Source organism: Anolis carolinensis, chromosome 1 (assembly GCF_035594765.1).
Source record: "Anolis carolinensis isolate JA03-04 chromosome 1, rAnoCar3.1.pri, whole genome shotgun sequence".
NCBI lineage: Eukaryota > Metazoa > Chordata > Lepidosauria > Squamata > Dactyloidae > Anolis > Anolis carolinensis.
The window spans coordinates 184733195-184750045 of NC_085841.1; the positions used below are offsets into that span (position 1 = coordinate 184733195).

A 16851-nucleotide genomic window follows, 5' to 3' on the forward strand; every position below is an offset into this window, starting at 1 on the left:
AGAGACTGATGTACCCTTGTGGTCTTGCTTTAATAGTTTAAAAGAGGTTTCAAGAATTAAAAGAAGTTGCTGCTGCAGCAAGTCTCAACTACAGGAAATGTTAAGTTTTGGTTTTCTTTACTATCCTCGATAGCAGGTATGGGCAAACTTCAGCCTGCCAGGTGTTTTGGACTTCAACTCCCACAATTCCTAACAGCCTACCGGAGGGCTGAAGTTTGCCCATGCCTGCTCAATAACATCAGATAGTTTCTTGGTTTCCTAAAGTGATGTTTCGATCAGTCCATTAGGCCACCCCAGTTTCTAGGGTCCACCCGTAGGGTGGATAATAGCTGGAAAATTGGTTTGCCCAGTATGACCAAAGAAGAACATTTGAATTTTCTGTGGTGGCAGAGGGTGCGGAGCAGTGCTGTACAGACAGTCCCCAGGCTATGAACCGCAAAGGTTATGTAGGTTTGTTCTTAAGTTGAATTTGTATCTAAGTCAGAACAGGTACATTTTTAAGTGCAATTCCAGCCCAAAAAAAAATATTTTTTCACTTTGGAGAACATAGGGAAGGGTTAACACCATTGTGGTGTTTCTGTTGCTGTCTGTTCAGAAGATTTCACCTCACTTTGTCGTTGTGATAATTGGATATTGAAAAATTTGTCTTGTTGTGGAAACAAATATTGGTGATAAAACTTTAGTGGAGATACTTTTTGCCCATGGTAACTCTTTCAGGAGTGAATTTTACTTCAGAGGGGTAGATTTCTCTCCCTTCCTGTTGTCTCACCCTTGTTTGTACGAGTAACTGTTTGTCATTTGTAAGCTGAATGGTTCTAACTTGGGGACTGCCTATATCTATTTTTTGAGTTGAATGAAGAAGCCACATGAGCTTAGCCTATTTAAAACCACATTGCCTGGTCAATCATTACTACACTATTGGTTGTTCTGCAAATTTATTATGGAAAGTACAATACATTGACAATACTCCATCCTGTCACACGATGTGAAACAATACTATGGCTCAACATGCCAAAAGTAGTTCAAGGCTGATGATTTCTCAAGATACAGTTGGCAAAAAAAGGTCCTTCTAGGAAAGTCAGCATTAAGAATACTAGGGCACAGGGACCACAGGTCGCTGATTCAGTATAACGGGGAGCCCACTCCAAAATAGGGAGCTTATACATATATCCACCACTATAATAACATGACCTTACAGATGTGTAAACAGACACACATTACGATAGTTTTTAAAATATATTTAAAGATTTACCTGTAGAACCAGGATGGTCAATCAGTGCCTACTACATGCATAGTAAAAACCCACCAGCCAAAATTCACTCCATGTTGTCAATTAGTCCATCTTATACAACTGGGAAGGGGAATCTGGCCCACAAGCTCATTTTTACTCCACTTTCACTCTTCCCGTGCAATAAAGCCAGGTTCTCTTTCCTGGCTAAGGCAGTGACTGTTTGGTGTTTTGGATGAGGATCCAATCATGGCAGGGAGCATGGCATCCAATTCAGAGAAGATGGACAATGTGCCCTGATTAGAGGTTCCCCAGCTATGCTATACATTGTTTTACCTGCATATTTGTATCTGACTAGCTGAAAAGGACAAAATAAATGTGTTCTTTTTCTTTATTTATTTATTTGCTTCATTTATACCCCGCCTTTCTTGCCCCGTGGGGGACTCAAGGCGGCTTACAGCTCTGGCAAGGTTTAATGCCATTAAAACATAACAATAAAACATCTTCTGGATAAAACCCAAATGTTATTTTAGCCATGAAGAAATGGTTCAGTAACTTACTTTTTGAAAGCTAGAGAGAAAAGGAAAGTTACCTTCTTTAAGCTCCTCTGGTGTGTCATATAAAGATTTAAGAAAACAAAAACTCAGATTAAAAGTTAGCATTGTGAGTGGCTGATATAGTAAAGCAGAATGAGCAGACTATGTGAAGTTTTTCATTACAACCGCAGCACTCAAAACATCTAACATCTACTCATATCACCAGAATGTGACAGCTCAAGTTTGTATAGGACACTATTTTCTCTTTTGGAGGAATATGCCCTTTATGGTCCAAATGCCACACAGGGACAGGCCATTGCTCTCACCTCTGGGCTCATTCGCACCACACCATTATAATACTTGCTTAAGAAAAATTACTATTGTTGTTGTTGTTATTACTACTACTACTATTACTGTTCCAATTGGACTGCTATGGCTGCATCCCATGGAATCCTGGAGCTTGTCACGAGATCACTCTAGCTGAGAACGCTAAATAGATCTAAATAGCTTTACCTAAAGTCCAAAACCTGAGAGTGCATGCAATGAAAACCTTGCCAATTAAAATGGAATTGCAGCACTAGAATTGCCAAGTATGAAAAGGCCCTTCATTGTGGGAAGGGTGTCCAAATTTCTCAGCCAGAAAATTCTACTCTGATGCCTCCGAACCAACTATAAACTGTTTTTTTTTTAATCTTAGTGTGAGCTTTCATGGATACAAGCCAATTTTTCAGATGCATACCTATATCACCTTGCTCAGCCCTTTGAAAATTTAGGACAAGGAACATGATTTCCATCCTTATTGACCCTATTATATTCTATCTGATTCCCACAACTATATAGATGTGCTTTATAACCGTAAGCTTTAACAACTCTCTACATTGCATTTGAACAAGTTTTGGACTGGAGGCGATATATGGTGTTAATTAATTTGAACAGCTTTTTACTTATTAATTTCAATTAATTTTAATTGAATTGTGTTACTAATTCTAACATTTAATTCTATTTAACCATTTATATTCTGTAGGTTTTTAAGTTGTGTCATTTTTAAGCTAGTGAGCACCTTTGGTCTCAATCCTGAGAGGAAAATCAACAAGCAAGCAAGCAAACAAACAAACAAATAAATGGTTGTTTTGGCATGTTAAAGATGTCCCCTTGTTCTAGGTGTGTAATACACTGTAAACATTTTATGTGCTCTGGAATTTGTGAATCATTACTTTGATGCATCACTGAATGTGTTGTAAGCTTAAGGACAATAGGAGTGTGGTAGGAATGGACTTTCGGGATATGCTTTACAATGATTTTTAAAGATATTGTTGAATGTGAAAAGAGATTTTTTTTAGAAATGTTCACTTCTGTTATTCTCTTTATCTTAAAATGCTGTCTGCTCCATTTACGAGCAGATATGCTTCTGATATTATGTCCAACCTGTCCTACTTTTGCTTTTAATGTGTGAATTCATTCTGCTCTCCAAGTGTCAAAATGGATCCTCCTTCCTCATCAAGAGTAATAAGTACCACGAAGTAGATTAGCCCTTCAATCACACTTACATAATGTAATCTCATTACCTTCCAGCTGTCCTCTCTGACACGTACATAGTTTCACAATTTATGCCATATGAATGCGAGCAATGCAAAGTGGAGCAAACACTTCTGCTAACAAAAGCCCACTTTATCTCAAACAGGTTTTATGTGTAGTTAGTAAAATCTCTGAATTTGGCTCTGAGGACACAGGGAAGGTAGTGGCAAAATGTCTTAACACACTCACACGCTTGCAACTTTAAAGATGGAAAAGCTGTTGAATCATATGCAATATCAACCCTTTTTGTTTGTTTTTAGACTCTTAAAACAAGCAGAAATCAGCAACCAAAATAACAAAAATAATTACACTTACCAGACTCAAAGGTCTCCTCATCTTTTAAGTCATCCAGGGAGCAAAAACAGCAAATACATTTCATTTCACTACCATTGCTGTCTAAGACAATTATAACAGTGCGTGAGAAAGGATTTCTCCTCTATGCAGCATCAAGAGGACACTATTAGGTTCTCATTTCCACCCCTGATCCCCACGTAAAGGCAAAGTACATGGCTACAGGGCCAACCCATAACTGGATCTTATTTTTAATTAAAAGCAGTTATACTATGGTATTGGGATACAAACAGGATTGATGCAACAGTTCTGTCAGGGAAAGGGTGCTTCGCCAATCGTCTCCCAAATTAAATTGCATTTTGAAAGTATTTATCACCCTTGCTGAGGTTCAAGAGTATTTTGATCTGGTTTTCATTTTAGATCAGTACTTTGGAGACAAAGGTTCAATTCCTCTCTCAGCCATGGAAATACTTTGGGACCTTAGTGAGTCACACACACTCGGTTCCAGAAAAATCACCTTAGGGATGCCGTAAGTTGGAAAGGACACAACAATAACAGCAACAACATTAGTAAATGCCTTCAGACCTTTTAGTAAGAGCATTTTGATCACCAAATATGCCTTTGAAAACTTAACAAGGATGGAATATTATGAGAAACACTAATTTCAGATTTGTTTAAAACACACACACACACACTTATTTTCCATAGAATTAGGAATAAAAGACATAGCATCTTGGATCATAGCTATAGTGCATGGCCTCTAACCGACTGGCTCTCCTGTCTCTTTGAATCTACCCTCACTTCAACGAACACATGAACCAAGCAGGTCAGAAGTTGCTATGAGGCCTGAGGCCAGTCACCCAAGAAATACAACCTTTTCGCCTTTAATTAATGAAAATTACACCAAATGCCCACATCCTGCTTATCTAAATCTTGCTTGTGGAAGACAGGTGGACAATTTGTGTACTGTGATCCCATGCAACAAAAAAATGTCCTATAACCGTTTCTGTACCTATTTATCCACCCTGGCAATCAATGGGGTGGCAGGTGTTGCAGCCAGATTGCCCTCACATCCGTTCTGTACCCATTTAGACCTGCACTGTGACTCTCACCACAACTGGAAGTGGTGTCTTGACACTTCTAATTCTGGGATATGCCCAAAATACAGCTAATTTGTTTGTTTTCCTAGGGGTGGGGAGACCTCAACTGCCATAGTTTGGGTGAGGAGGTCTGGGAGTTCTTTGGTTCAAACATTCAGCCAATTTTCATCCTAATTTAGGGATTTTGGATCTTTCGGGAGACTTTAGTGTCCTAGGAGCTGAGTGTAGACTTCAGGCTGCACATTACCTATCTTAAGTCTGCAAAGAAAAGGAAAATGCAAGCCTCGCATCCCATTTAATGAAATAGCAACATTTTCCTGGCCTATAATTCAACTTTAACATTTTGTTTCCATTTTTACATGCCATGCCATAAACTCAAACAACAGTTTGGGGGCAAAATACATTGCTCACTTTTCATGCCCCTTCTACACAGCTGTATAAAATCCAGGTTATCTGCTTTGAACTGGATGATATGGCAGTGTAGACTCAGATAATCCAGTTCAAAAAAGATTATGTGGATTATCTACTTTGATATTCTGGATTATATGGCAGTGTAGAAAGGCCCTCAGTCTTCTTTGTGTAGTATGACAAAGGAGTAAAACTGACAACATTGTATGTGTTCCTTCTAATACTCCTATTTGCCTCTCTGGGTTTATGTTTGTGCTTTTCCAACTTATGGCAACCCTAAGGCAAACCTATAATATACTCCGATTATGTCACTTTGCCTTTGCCTACCTCTGATGATGCCAGTAGGTTTCTATACTGGATTAGGGATTCAAACTGTGGTCTCTAGAGTCATAGCCCAATGCTCAAACCACTGTATCACACCAAAATTATAAACTAGACTTCTGGCTCTCTATTTTTCACATCCACGTCTTTATTCTGACATTCCATTAGAAATCATTTGAGCAGATCCCTTCAGTTATAAATGAGTTTTAACTCTCCTTGGAACTGTGCAAATGAAAAACAGACCAACAACAAATGCAATCTACCCAAACCAGGGCCACTTACCTGTTTCAACACACTTCTCGTCAATCTGCATGTCCTCTTCTGTACATTGCAAAAACATGAAAAGGGGAGGAAAGGTCAAGCTCTCAAGGCTTTAAAGAAACCCACACAATGTCAGAAACAATCATGATAATCCAACCTGAGGCCCAACTTCTATGACCTTTCTCTACCATCTCAAAGATGTACCGTGGCCTCACATATTACGTAAGGTCTTCCTTTCTGCTACAAGGAAAAATACGTTGCTAAAGATAACAAAGGAAGTAGTAGCCCAAGGTTTTAGTTGCACACACAGTCTAAACTAGAACATTTATCTCAGACACCCCACTACGCACAAGTAATGTATTTGTATGAAGATTCATTTGATCACAATTCTCTATCTTAAGTGATGCAAGCCCAGATTTTTATCATCTAGGCTGGTGAAAGATGTGAATGAAATCCAGGCAGCACAGCTTACCTTCTTCCACAGTACTCACTATTCACAACAAATCCATAGAGGAAATTAAAAAAGAAAACAGAGTTAAGGAGATGACTAGCATCATTGTTAGAAAATGTACTTACAGACTCATACTCAGAATATATAAAGATGGCCCCTAATAGACATAAAAACAAAGCAATGGGCTGACTGATTTCTGTAGCTAGAAAGAGAGCTACTGCTGATAAAATAGGTTATGAACAGGATCTAACTCATTGTTCCATTGGCAAAATTAGATCTGTCAATGAAATCAGAAGGAGCGGCCATTTTCTCTCTTTCCACATAACCTTAAAATCTGGGAACTTCTCCAGAGCTGTTTTTGAGTGATGTGGAGGGACTGAGGAACAGAGGGGAAGAAAGCCCCCCTCACGCTAGCAGATGTTGGATTCATGCCTATAAGACAGCTCAAGGTTGCTGGCATGGATCCTTATTACACAACACTGTGTTAACAGTACTACTTTTCATTTTATCTACCCAAATATATGGCTTTGGGGGATTTGCAACTTAGGGATGGGTATTGAGTACTCTATGTCAGAGGACTCTTGAGTCTCAGCAAACTAAGATTTTTTTTATCGTGTCAGAAACAACTTGAGAACATACTGTAAGTCACTTCTGGTGACGTTGCCCAGGGGACGCCTGGATATGTTATTGGAGGCTTCTCTAATTGTCTCCGCAAGCTAGAGCTGACTGACGGGAGCAAACCCCGTCTTAAGAATCTTCAGATCAGCAACCTAATCTTCAGGTCAGCAGTTCAGCTGGCACAAGGATTCAACCCAATGCACCACTGAGGCTCATAGTAAACTAAGATAAAAAATTCAAAAGCATCTAGCTGTGATTGTTCCCCAAGAACAGAAGTGGGCACTTTCTGTGAGATTTTCAGTTTATTAGCTCTAAACTGGAGATAATGTTTGGGAGAAGCGCCACACATACACCACGCAGAGCACAAGCAAATGTGGGCTGCGTGATTCACACCTTAGCCCTAGAATGTGGATTACATTGCCAAATTTGGAAAACAGATGACTACTTTTGTCAAATTTATAGGGTAAATTTATGCTGTAATTCAAGAACAATTCCTATTGCTTTTACGAAGAGTATTTTTATACTTACAAATAGTTGATTTGAGGCAGGTGTGGGGTTGGAAAGGCTGAGACCACCAGAATTCCCGTTGTTTCCTAAGAAGAAAATGTGATAATCCCATAAGAAAACAGTTTAAGCAGATCTTCATTAGGCAAGACATTATTACCTTCCCCAACTTGGAGTGATGACAATATGTAACAGAATTTTTGTTCCTAGGGGAGTGGCGGCATATAACTTTGAATAAAATAAATAAATAAATAAATAAATAAAAAAATGTCATTTCCTAACTGGGTCTATCATAAAAACATGTAAAATGTATATAAAACTGCAAAAACTTCATTTTGGTGGGATATCCTGCAGTAGAGTAGGGCCCAGTATTTGTTTCATATGTGTCATTCATGCTTTTGTACCGTACTGTTCATTCGTATTGCCCGGTAAGGAAGACCCCACCCCACACAGATGAAGCAGTGAAACGAAAGCGAAAGCAGCACAAAAACGTTTGCTTTGCTGTTTGTTCCTCTGCCTGTCGAGCTTGTTGCCTCTTGCCTGCCTCAATGCCTGCCTTGCAGCCTGCTTATTTTTTAATAGACATGTGCACAAAATTAGTTCTTACAGTTTCTTCCATTCTTTCGTGTCTTCTGTTTATTCGGAAGCACAAAACAGGAAGCCCCCTCCCCACACGAAACTCAGCTCAACATGAAAACCTCTTTTGTGCGGAGCTGAAATTTCATGTGTGCGCGCTTCTTCTCTTTCTCCTCCCTTTCCCTCCCTCTGTCACACCCACAATGCCTCGTATTCACTCACAGGAGTCGCAGCTGGGCAGCCCCACATCCGGACCTCAGCATCAGGGCGGAAGAAACCACCTCACCTCCCTCCTTTTCAGGTGTGTGTGTGTGGGTGTGTTACTGTGTCGGCACTCGGCTGCACATGCTTTCTAGGCCTGCCTGCGCCTCGCCACACACACATTCTCTTTCCAGGGTGAGAGTGTGTGTGTAGCATGGGCGTGCAGGCAGGCCTGGAAAGCTTGTGCGTGCCTCTCAGTGCCTGCCTGCAGCTGAGAGCCTGCACAGTCACACACTACATCACACACACATGCCCCGCTGCCCACCACACTCTCCGAGTTGAAAGGAGGGACGGGCGGTGATTCCTTCCTGCTTGCTTGCTGAGGTCTGGATGTGGCGCTGCCTGGTTATAACTCCCGTGAGTGAATGCGGGGCATTGCGGGTGTGAGGGAGAAGGAGGAAGAGAAAAAGCGCAGTGCTTGCCAGGCAGCCAAGTACCTCAGGAAGGAGAGTCAGTGGGTGGGAAGCCCCCCTCCCAATAATGGGCTGCTTTTCAGGCCCTGAAACAAAACAACCAAAAACAACCCTCCCAATTTCAGGAGGCTTTTTGTAAATAGATCAGTCCCAGCAATGAAAGCCAGAAACAAAACAGGACAAGCTTTTACCCAAATGCATGCCACTATTCTTTAACCTCAGGTCTCCTCTGCAGATTGAGAGGGAGACTTCTCAGAATCAGTGGTGCCTTAAGTCCCTGGCTTTAGGTTCAGGTCTCCTCTGCAGATCAAGAGTAAAACATCTCAGAATCATTGGTATCTTAAGCCCTTAGGTTAGAGGGAGGAACCAGTGGGCAAAGAGGGAATGGTTTTAAGGAGATTTTATTTATAGAAAGTAAAAATCCCTAAAATTCGGGGGATGACCCAAACCTTGTAAGAGTTGGAGAGCTAAAAGTGGTAGATAAGCCCTCCATCTCTGGTGATTTTCACCCCTTGAGCCCTGAGCAGAAGGAGAGCCTGGGCAGCCCACCCACTGTTGTCAATGGGACGAATGCATTTGTATATTTGGATGGTGAAACAAAAGAGCAAATTCAGATGGACGCTGGTTTCAGAAGCGGTGGATGGACACGGAAACGGGGTCATATGAATTGAACAAACAGAAACGGGTAGTGATTTTATACAAATGCACAAGTCTATCCCGCAGCACATTTTGGTATAGTTTTTCAATGACTACCTCACAAAGTCTCAACCAATTCAACATAGTTTGGGGTAGCCACACAAATGAAGTTTCTGCAGTATAGAAACTACTTTCCAAGTAAGTACCGCACAATTAAACAGGAAATAATACTTTCAACCAGGAAGAGAACCTTTTTCAAATTTTGTTACACAGTGTAATCAGAGAGAAAACTATTAGATATGTTACCCTCCATTTTGACAAAGCTAAGAAAGAAAAAATGAAACTTGAAAGAAATACTCAATCCATTTTCCTCAACTGACACTCCCACATTAGTTTTCCATGTTGCTTTCAGCTTTTTTTATCATGAGCCTTACCTCTTCAAAAGGTGATTTGAAGGAATGAGTCCTGCACAGGCACTGAGGTCTGAGACTTTCCTTGCTTGCCACCAGAAGGTGTCATTTTGATCCACAATTTGAAGAATGTCTCCCCTTTTAAATGCTAGTCCTGCGTCAGCACAAGGAATGGCCGGGTCTTGGAGGGGCCAGTAGTCTGCCATTGCACGCACATAGAGCTAATACAAAAGCACAGATAATGCATCACCGTTATCATCGTCATCATTATGTATAGTGAGCCACTGGTAGCTACTGGGATTTGGTTCCAGGATCCTCTTGGATAACAAATCACGGACGCTCAAGTCCCATTATATACAATAGCATAGTACAATGACGTGTTTGGTTAAATCTGTGGATGCAGAACTTGTTGAAACATGGATATTCCATCTTTCTATGGACAATGCCTAAGTGTGTGTGTGTGTGTGTGTGTGAGAGAGAGAGAGATAATGGAAGTAATTTTAGAAAGCAAAAATAACCTCAATCTAGTTAAAATATGACAAATGAATGAAATAATAGAACAGATAAAATATTAGCAATAGAAATACAGTAGTAGCAAGATCATAAAACCTTTTAGTTAAAGATGAGGCTGAATATGATTTTCACTCAACGGTGAAAAGCTGTTAATGCGTGGGCTGAAAAGCAAGCATTTGTGAGGTTTAGGCCTTCACTTTCACCCTGGAATCAGTGGGAAACCAGAGTGTTGCTCAGGAAAGAGGGGGCGGGATATAAATAAAGATCATCATCATCATCATCAATCAGGAAGACTCATCTCTTTGCCCTGACTGTTTTAAGTTGTCAGTAACATTTGTTTCTTAAGAAACTGTTTTCACTTAATTATTTTATTGTGTTGTCAAATGTTTTCATGGCTGGAATCACCGGGTTGCTGTGTGTTTTCCGGGCTGTATGGCCATGTTCCAGAAGCATTCTCTCCTGACGTTGCGCCCACATCTATGGCAGACATCATCAGAGTTTGTGAGGTCTGGAACATGGCCAAACAGCCTGGAAAACTCACAGCAACCCAATTATTTTATTGTTTTTCATTCTTTTGGCAACTGGTTTTTATTGGCATTTTTTTGTAAACCAATTTGAGATTTTGTTTTAAATAATGGAAAATTGTATTAAAATGGTCTTGATTAAAATACATAAATGAATAACAACATGAGTGTCAATAATATGTCGGAATATGATATAATTTCCTTTGAATTATGAATACAACTGAAAAATAACGTTATCCTTCCAAATACCACTTGCATGTAGCAAGACAGGACAGTGGTATTGTCTTCACATTTTGCCTGTGGATTTCCTATACGCATCTGGTTGACCAATGTAGGAAAGACGATGCTGCACCGAATATGTTTTTAACCTGATGTAATAAAATCTTATTTTCTTAACAGCAGTTTAGTAAGACAATGACTTAAATCAAAATTCTACCCCTCAACCTGACAAATAAAAAGTGTTACTCATCATTTAACAAAAAATCTGTCTAGTCCAAGTTGTAAGGCAAACAACCATGACCAAGCCCTTCATTCAGGCCCAGTGGCATGACCGTCAATCCCAGGAATTTTATCCATCTAACAACCAACCAGCTTAGCCTATTGGCCCAGGTTTTTCAGAGCCAAGAGCACACCAACATGGATTTCAGTGTATTTATAGCTGTGCTGCCACCTAAGTCATTCAAGGTCCTATTCTAAAGAGAAGCCACTCTGTTCTTTTGCTCTCTGAAATCTAATTCAGCTGTTGAACTGCTCATCTTTGAAAGTCTTTTGAAAATAGCAATTCAAATTCATTATTATGATTTATATCTTATTTATCCTCTTATATCTTATTTTTCTCTCCCATTCAGGAAATATGTGTAACTAACAAAATTGGAGAAACAAAGAGAGCAATACTACTATGAATCCCAAACATAATGCATTTTTTCACAAAAACAAAGTTTCTAAGTAACTTAGAGATGCATTGCTTTTTATATCACCTATAGCAGAAATCATGTGGAGGCTTGTGTAACATAATACTCTGAATGCTGGAATGTAAGTTTGGAAGAAGGAGGTTCAAAACCCTGCTCAGTCATGGAAACCCTCTGGGTGAACTTGGGCAAGTCTCTCTCTCAGCTTGGAGGAAGCGTAAATCTTGCCAAGAAGGTCGCCATAAATCAGAGTCAACTTGAAGGCACATAACAATGATCAATACAACAAAAATTGAAGACAAAGACAGTAAACAGGTACACTGGCTGCAACTGCTTGTCAAAGGGCAGCATCTTTGTATGACCAATTCCACACAAATTAAGAATCTGTTTTCTTGCCAGATTAAAGCTACAGTAGAGTCTCACTTATCCAACGTTCTGGATTATCCAACGCATTTTTGTAGTCAATGTTTTCAATACATCGTGATATTTTGGTGCTAAATTTGTAAATACAGTAATTACTACATAGCATTACTGCATATTGAACTACTTTTTCTGTCAAATTTGTTGTATAACATGATGTTTTGGTGCTTAATTTGTAAAATCATAACCTAATTTGATGTTTACTAGGCTTTTCCTTAATCCCTCCTTATTATCCAACATATTCGCTTATCCAACGTTCTGCCAGCCCGTTTATGTTGGATAAGTGAGACTCTACTGTACTTCATTTCTAGGTCACATTTCACAATCAGCCTGAGCAATTCACAGCTTTTTCCTATGCTCCTCGTGCTTGAGCAGCAACCGAAATGGTTGTACAACAACCTGCTGCTTCAGTTACACATCGACTAACATTCATTGTTATTGATGAAGGTATATGAAGAAGTCCCTGATGGCGCAATGAGTTAAACCCTTGTGCTGGCAGGACTGCTGACCAAAAGGTCAGCGGTTTGAATCCAGGGAACGGGGTGAGTTCCCACCTGTCAGTTCCAGCTTCCCATGCAGGGACATGAGAGAAACCTTCCACAGGGTGGTAAAAGCATCAAACCCCTGGGCAACATTTTTGCAGATGGCCAATTCTCTCATATCAGAAGCAGTTTCTCAAGTCGCTCCTGACACAGAAAAAAATAAGGCATATGAAAAAGTACGCAATGGCATACTACTGTAAACAGTAGCAATTAAAACATAGAGCATAAATCCAGGCAAGCATCTCCAACTTCTGAGCGCACCGTGTATTTATTTTCTGTGGTGACAAACAAATAATAAGCTGAATAGTCAGCATTTTCTTTGTTGCTGCCCAATATTGGATTAACTGCCTGTAACAAAAAGGACTAAAGAAATAAAAGGCATCTTACTGTTGTCTGATTGCTGACTGGTCGATCAGAAACTGGAATTAGCTTGAACATAATTGTTCCCTGGGATAGTGCCTATAAGGATGAAGGGAGAAAAAATGGGGTCCTATTATACTTAAATATTGCCACAAATAGAATATTTTAATTTCAGAGATAAATGGTAATTTATAAATATTATACTGTGTAACAAAATTTGAAAAATATTCTGCTCCTGGTTTGAAGATGTCATTTCCTGTTTCATTGTGTGGTACTTACTCTGAAAGTAGTTGTTATACTCCAGACACTTCATTTTTCGGGCTGTCACAAGCTATGTTGAATTGGTTGAGATTCTAGGAGATATTCATTGAAAAACTATATATAGCAAAATGTGCTGCAGGATACTCGCCAAAACAAAGTTTTTGCAGTTTTGTAAACTTTTCCCATGTTTTTATGATAGAACCAATTAGGAAATGACATTTATAACCCAGGAACAAACTTCATGTTATATAGTGTTAGTAACAGCCTTTTGAGAAGTCAGGATAGTCAACAGTAATCCCATTTTAAGACAGAGTGGTCAACATCTAATTGTTAGTTCTGACTAGAGTGAGCCCACTGAATCAATGGCTGAATAGTAAGTTAAAAGCATATATAAATTCCACTGCCTCAGTGGACTTCTTTTAGATGGGAGTAGCAATTAGATTTCATCCTGTGTGGATATATTTAATTGTTCATATTAATGTCAAAACTAAAGAAAAGCATTGGCCAGGAGACCAGTAGCCCTTGAGTCTGACTTTGAGGAATAAATGACAAAATTCCATCCACTCTTCTACTGGCCTGACTGGACCAACTGCTACCCACTTCTTCCAGTTGTAACATGCATTGGTCATGCCATCTAAGTTGTGTTTGTTATATTTCTTTCCCACTTTCCTCCAAGAAGCTCAAGGTGACATATATAGTTCTCCTCTTCCTCACATTCTCCTCACAACAATCTTGTGGTGTATGTTAAATTGAGAAATACTGAGCAGCTTGAAGGAACCTGGCTTAATGGGGACATGAATTTGGATTTCCCAGACCACAGTCCAATATCCTAATCACTACATCAAATTTGTTCTCATTAGCATCTTTTCTCCCCACCTTTCACCAACTTGGGATTTCCTCTATTAAATTGTGAGCTAATATTTCAAATTGTGAATTGCTGAGAATGCACTGGCAGAAAGGTGAGCTCGCAAACATTGTAAATAAAGTATTAAAAATAAGCCTCATAGAGATAGCCAGCGTGGTATAAAGGTTTGAGCACTGGGCTACAATGCTGACAACCAAGATTCAGGTCCTCGATTAGCATTGGAAACCCACAGGGTGATCTCAGACAGATCACTCCCTCTCACCCTCAGAGGAAGTCAAAGGACAACCACTTTGACCAAATCTTGCCAAGAAAAATCGCAATATGTTGGAAACGACTTTAAGGCACACAAGAGCAACAAAGGCTCATGATCCTAATATCCACATATCCTCTGCAAAGTCCTGCTCTGCTTCCTCATCATGACATATTATGGCCCTGGCCTCTGTATTCAGTTGCAGTGCAAGTTCTGGGAAGTTCTACTGAACAAATACGGCATCAAGTATGGTCCCAGAGGCAGATTACAGGCAGTGCCCCCCCCCCCCCCCAAAAAAAAAATTACGGACAAGATAGATTCTGTAGGTTTGTTCTTAAGTTGAATTTATATGTAAGTTCATGGGGGTTTGTCTTTGCCGAGAGAGTATAAAATGCTCAAGGCTACCCAGTGGGTTTCCACAGGGGATGTGAATCCTGACCCCCTGGGTTGTGGTCCAACACTCAAACCAAAATACCAGAATGACTCTCCCCCAAGGTACCCTGAGTTAAGAGTTTGATCCACTCTGTGACTGAGCTCTTAACTGAAATGGCTCTTATCTCAAATTTCTCATTGAAATGCTATTAATCCATTCTGCCCCCTCGAACCTGCCCCCAATTTTTTGTTACATGTTTACGTAAGAAAATTTACTTCATAAATAACAATAATGTATAAATAAACAGCATTCACATGGAACAACAAAATAAGGAAGATCAACTTTAAAACGGTAGAAGCCCAAAGTTGTGGCAAGGGAGCACAAAGCATAAAGTGAAGAGGCAGAAGCATCATTTTCTTCATCCTGTCCTCATTCCAGCCTCCCTCCCTCTCATCATGAAGCCAAACATACTAGGAATAAAAATCACATAAAATCAACCAACCCAAAGTTCCTCAAAGAAAACAAGCACAAAGAAGACAAGAGCATGAGGCAAGGAGTCTGCTCCCTTGAAGCCCTAAAGCTCAGTACTCTCCCTCTGGTGCTAGCACTCAACTCAAAACACTGATCTTATGTTAAAGTGAAACCATGGCCAAGTGATTGCGCCTAACTCAAATGCTCTTAAGTTGGGGTGCTCTTAAGTCAAGGTTCCACTGTATATATTGTAGTCTGAATTCCCTCTCTGAATCTCTCTCTTTGCTAAACACATAGCTGCATCATCTCAACTTTACCTCTCTATCTCCAGATGGCGGTCCTATAATAAATATCTCTTCTTTTACTTAAAATGGTGTTGGTTGGTGATTTGAAGCACCAGCTGCCATGCATATTTAACAGAATCATCATACCAGAATGTGGATAACTTGTTCAGGCTCCAGTCCCTCTACTGGGACACCATTCACCTCTACCAGCTTGTCTCCAGCATACAACAATCCTATGGGAGAAAGAAATGAAATTGATCGGCTTGTCAAGAATGCAGAAAGAGAAATGCCAAGATTCTTGTCAGAATGCTAAATACAGGGATTGAGCATTCATAAATCACTTAGACACTACATTTAGCCTTTTACAGAAGGTACACAAACCAGAAGAGGAGGCATTGTTATGGATTCTCCCATGTAAGTCTACATTAGGGGTGGAGAAAGCGAGGTCTGAACCTCACTTTTACACCCTTTAAAGACCCCCACTTGACATTTCTGGGGTGGTTTTCGGGCATCTTTTGCCCAAACGCAGTCAAATCAATCCATACATGTAGCAGTTTCGTCACCCTCCCCAGAGGCTCCCAGATACTCATACCCTTTTAAGTTTGCAAAATCAGATGGAAATGCAGACAATAGTTGCCAAAGATGACACTTCCATCTCTTCTAGTGTACCTAATATGCATGGGTACAGCATACCATTTCCTCATGCATGTCCCCACCTATAAGATGGGATTTGCCCATCCCAACCTTCCCTGGTCCAGTGACTTCCAGACTACAAATCCCATCATATCCAGCCAGAAAGAAGAGACATTTGGCAGTGGCTCCATCACCGCTGCCTCCGTCCCCATCCCACCACTGACATGCAGTCAGTGTCTCGCCTCCCACCCCACTGCTGCCAAGTGTTAATCTTACCACTTCTATCGGCTAGTCCGCCATGGATAACTCTTGCCACTGTAATATCTCCTGTTAGCTCATGGCGTTTAATAGTTGCACCCTGTTGGGATGGGGTTAGTTAGGAAGGGGAACAAGCATTTGCTGAATGAAACAAATGGGAAATAATAGGAAAAAATGCATCACCAAAATATATACTTTTTTCTTATGGGAGAAATATACACTCACAATTACTACACCACCCGGTTTCATTAATGTCCCCAAATGGGGAACTTCAAATGTTGCTGGGTTACAGCTCCTATCAGTCCTTGCCAAAACAGCTAGCAATCAGGGATCATAGAAGTTGCACATAATCTGGGATCTTCAATTGAGGCAGGTCCTTACTGGCTATCGCTATCACATTACCCCAAGAGATAGCACTGGTGGATATACAAGACAAAGCCTTGTCTGTAATAAGCCTCAATCATGTAAGCCTCTCCCAAATGATCTCTGGCTGGTGCTATTCATATAAATTTTTTAATTGATAGTCAAACCAGTATCATTTGATTACAGACATAATTTTAAAATTGTTTTTAGCCATTTTCAAAATATTTGGTTTCATGA

At 40.1% G+C, this 16851-nt stretch overlaps 1 protein-coding gene across 8 annotated transcripts in view; it reads right to left on the minus strand.

Annotated features, from left to right (window-relative positions):
* mpp4 (MAGUK p55 scaffold protein 4) overlaps positions 1-16851 on the minus strand; it is a 44180-nt gene that overhangs the window by 11849 nt on the left and 15480 nt on the right. For 2 of the 8 annotated variants that reach the window (XM_062961965.1, XM_062961961.1), the window contains exons 7-14: positions 16270-16351; positions 15508-15593; positions 12884-12955; positions 9614-9810; positions 7318-7382; positions 6193-6210; positions 5742-5780; positions 3655-3735 (exon numbers count right to left, since the gene is read on the minus strand). In XM_062961965.1, coding sequence (XP_062818035.1) covers positions 3655-3735; positions 5742-5780; positions 6193-6210; positions 7318-7382; positions 9614-9810; positions 12884-12955; positions 15508-15593; positions 16270-16351 — 640 coding nt within the window. Of the gene's footprint in view, positions 1-1820; positions 1836-3654; positions 3736-5741; positions 5781-6192; positions 6211-7317; positions 7383-9613; positions 9811-12883; positions 12956-15507; positions 15594-16269; positions 16352-16851 lie in introns of all 8 variants that reach the window. The other 6 variants (XM_062962002.1, XM_062961984.1, XM_062961953.1 and 3 more) reach the window with 5 other exon arrangements.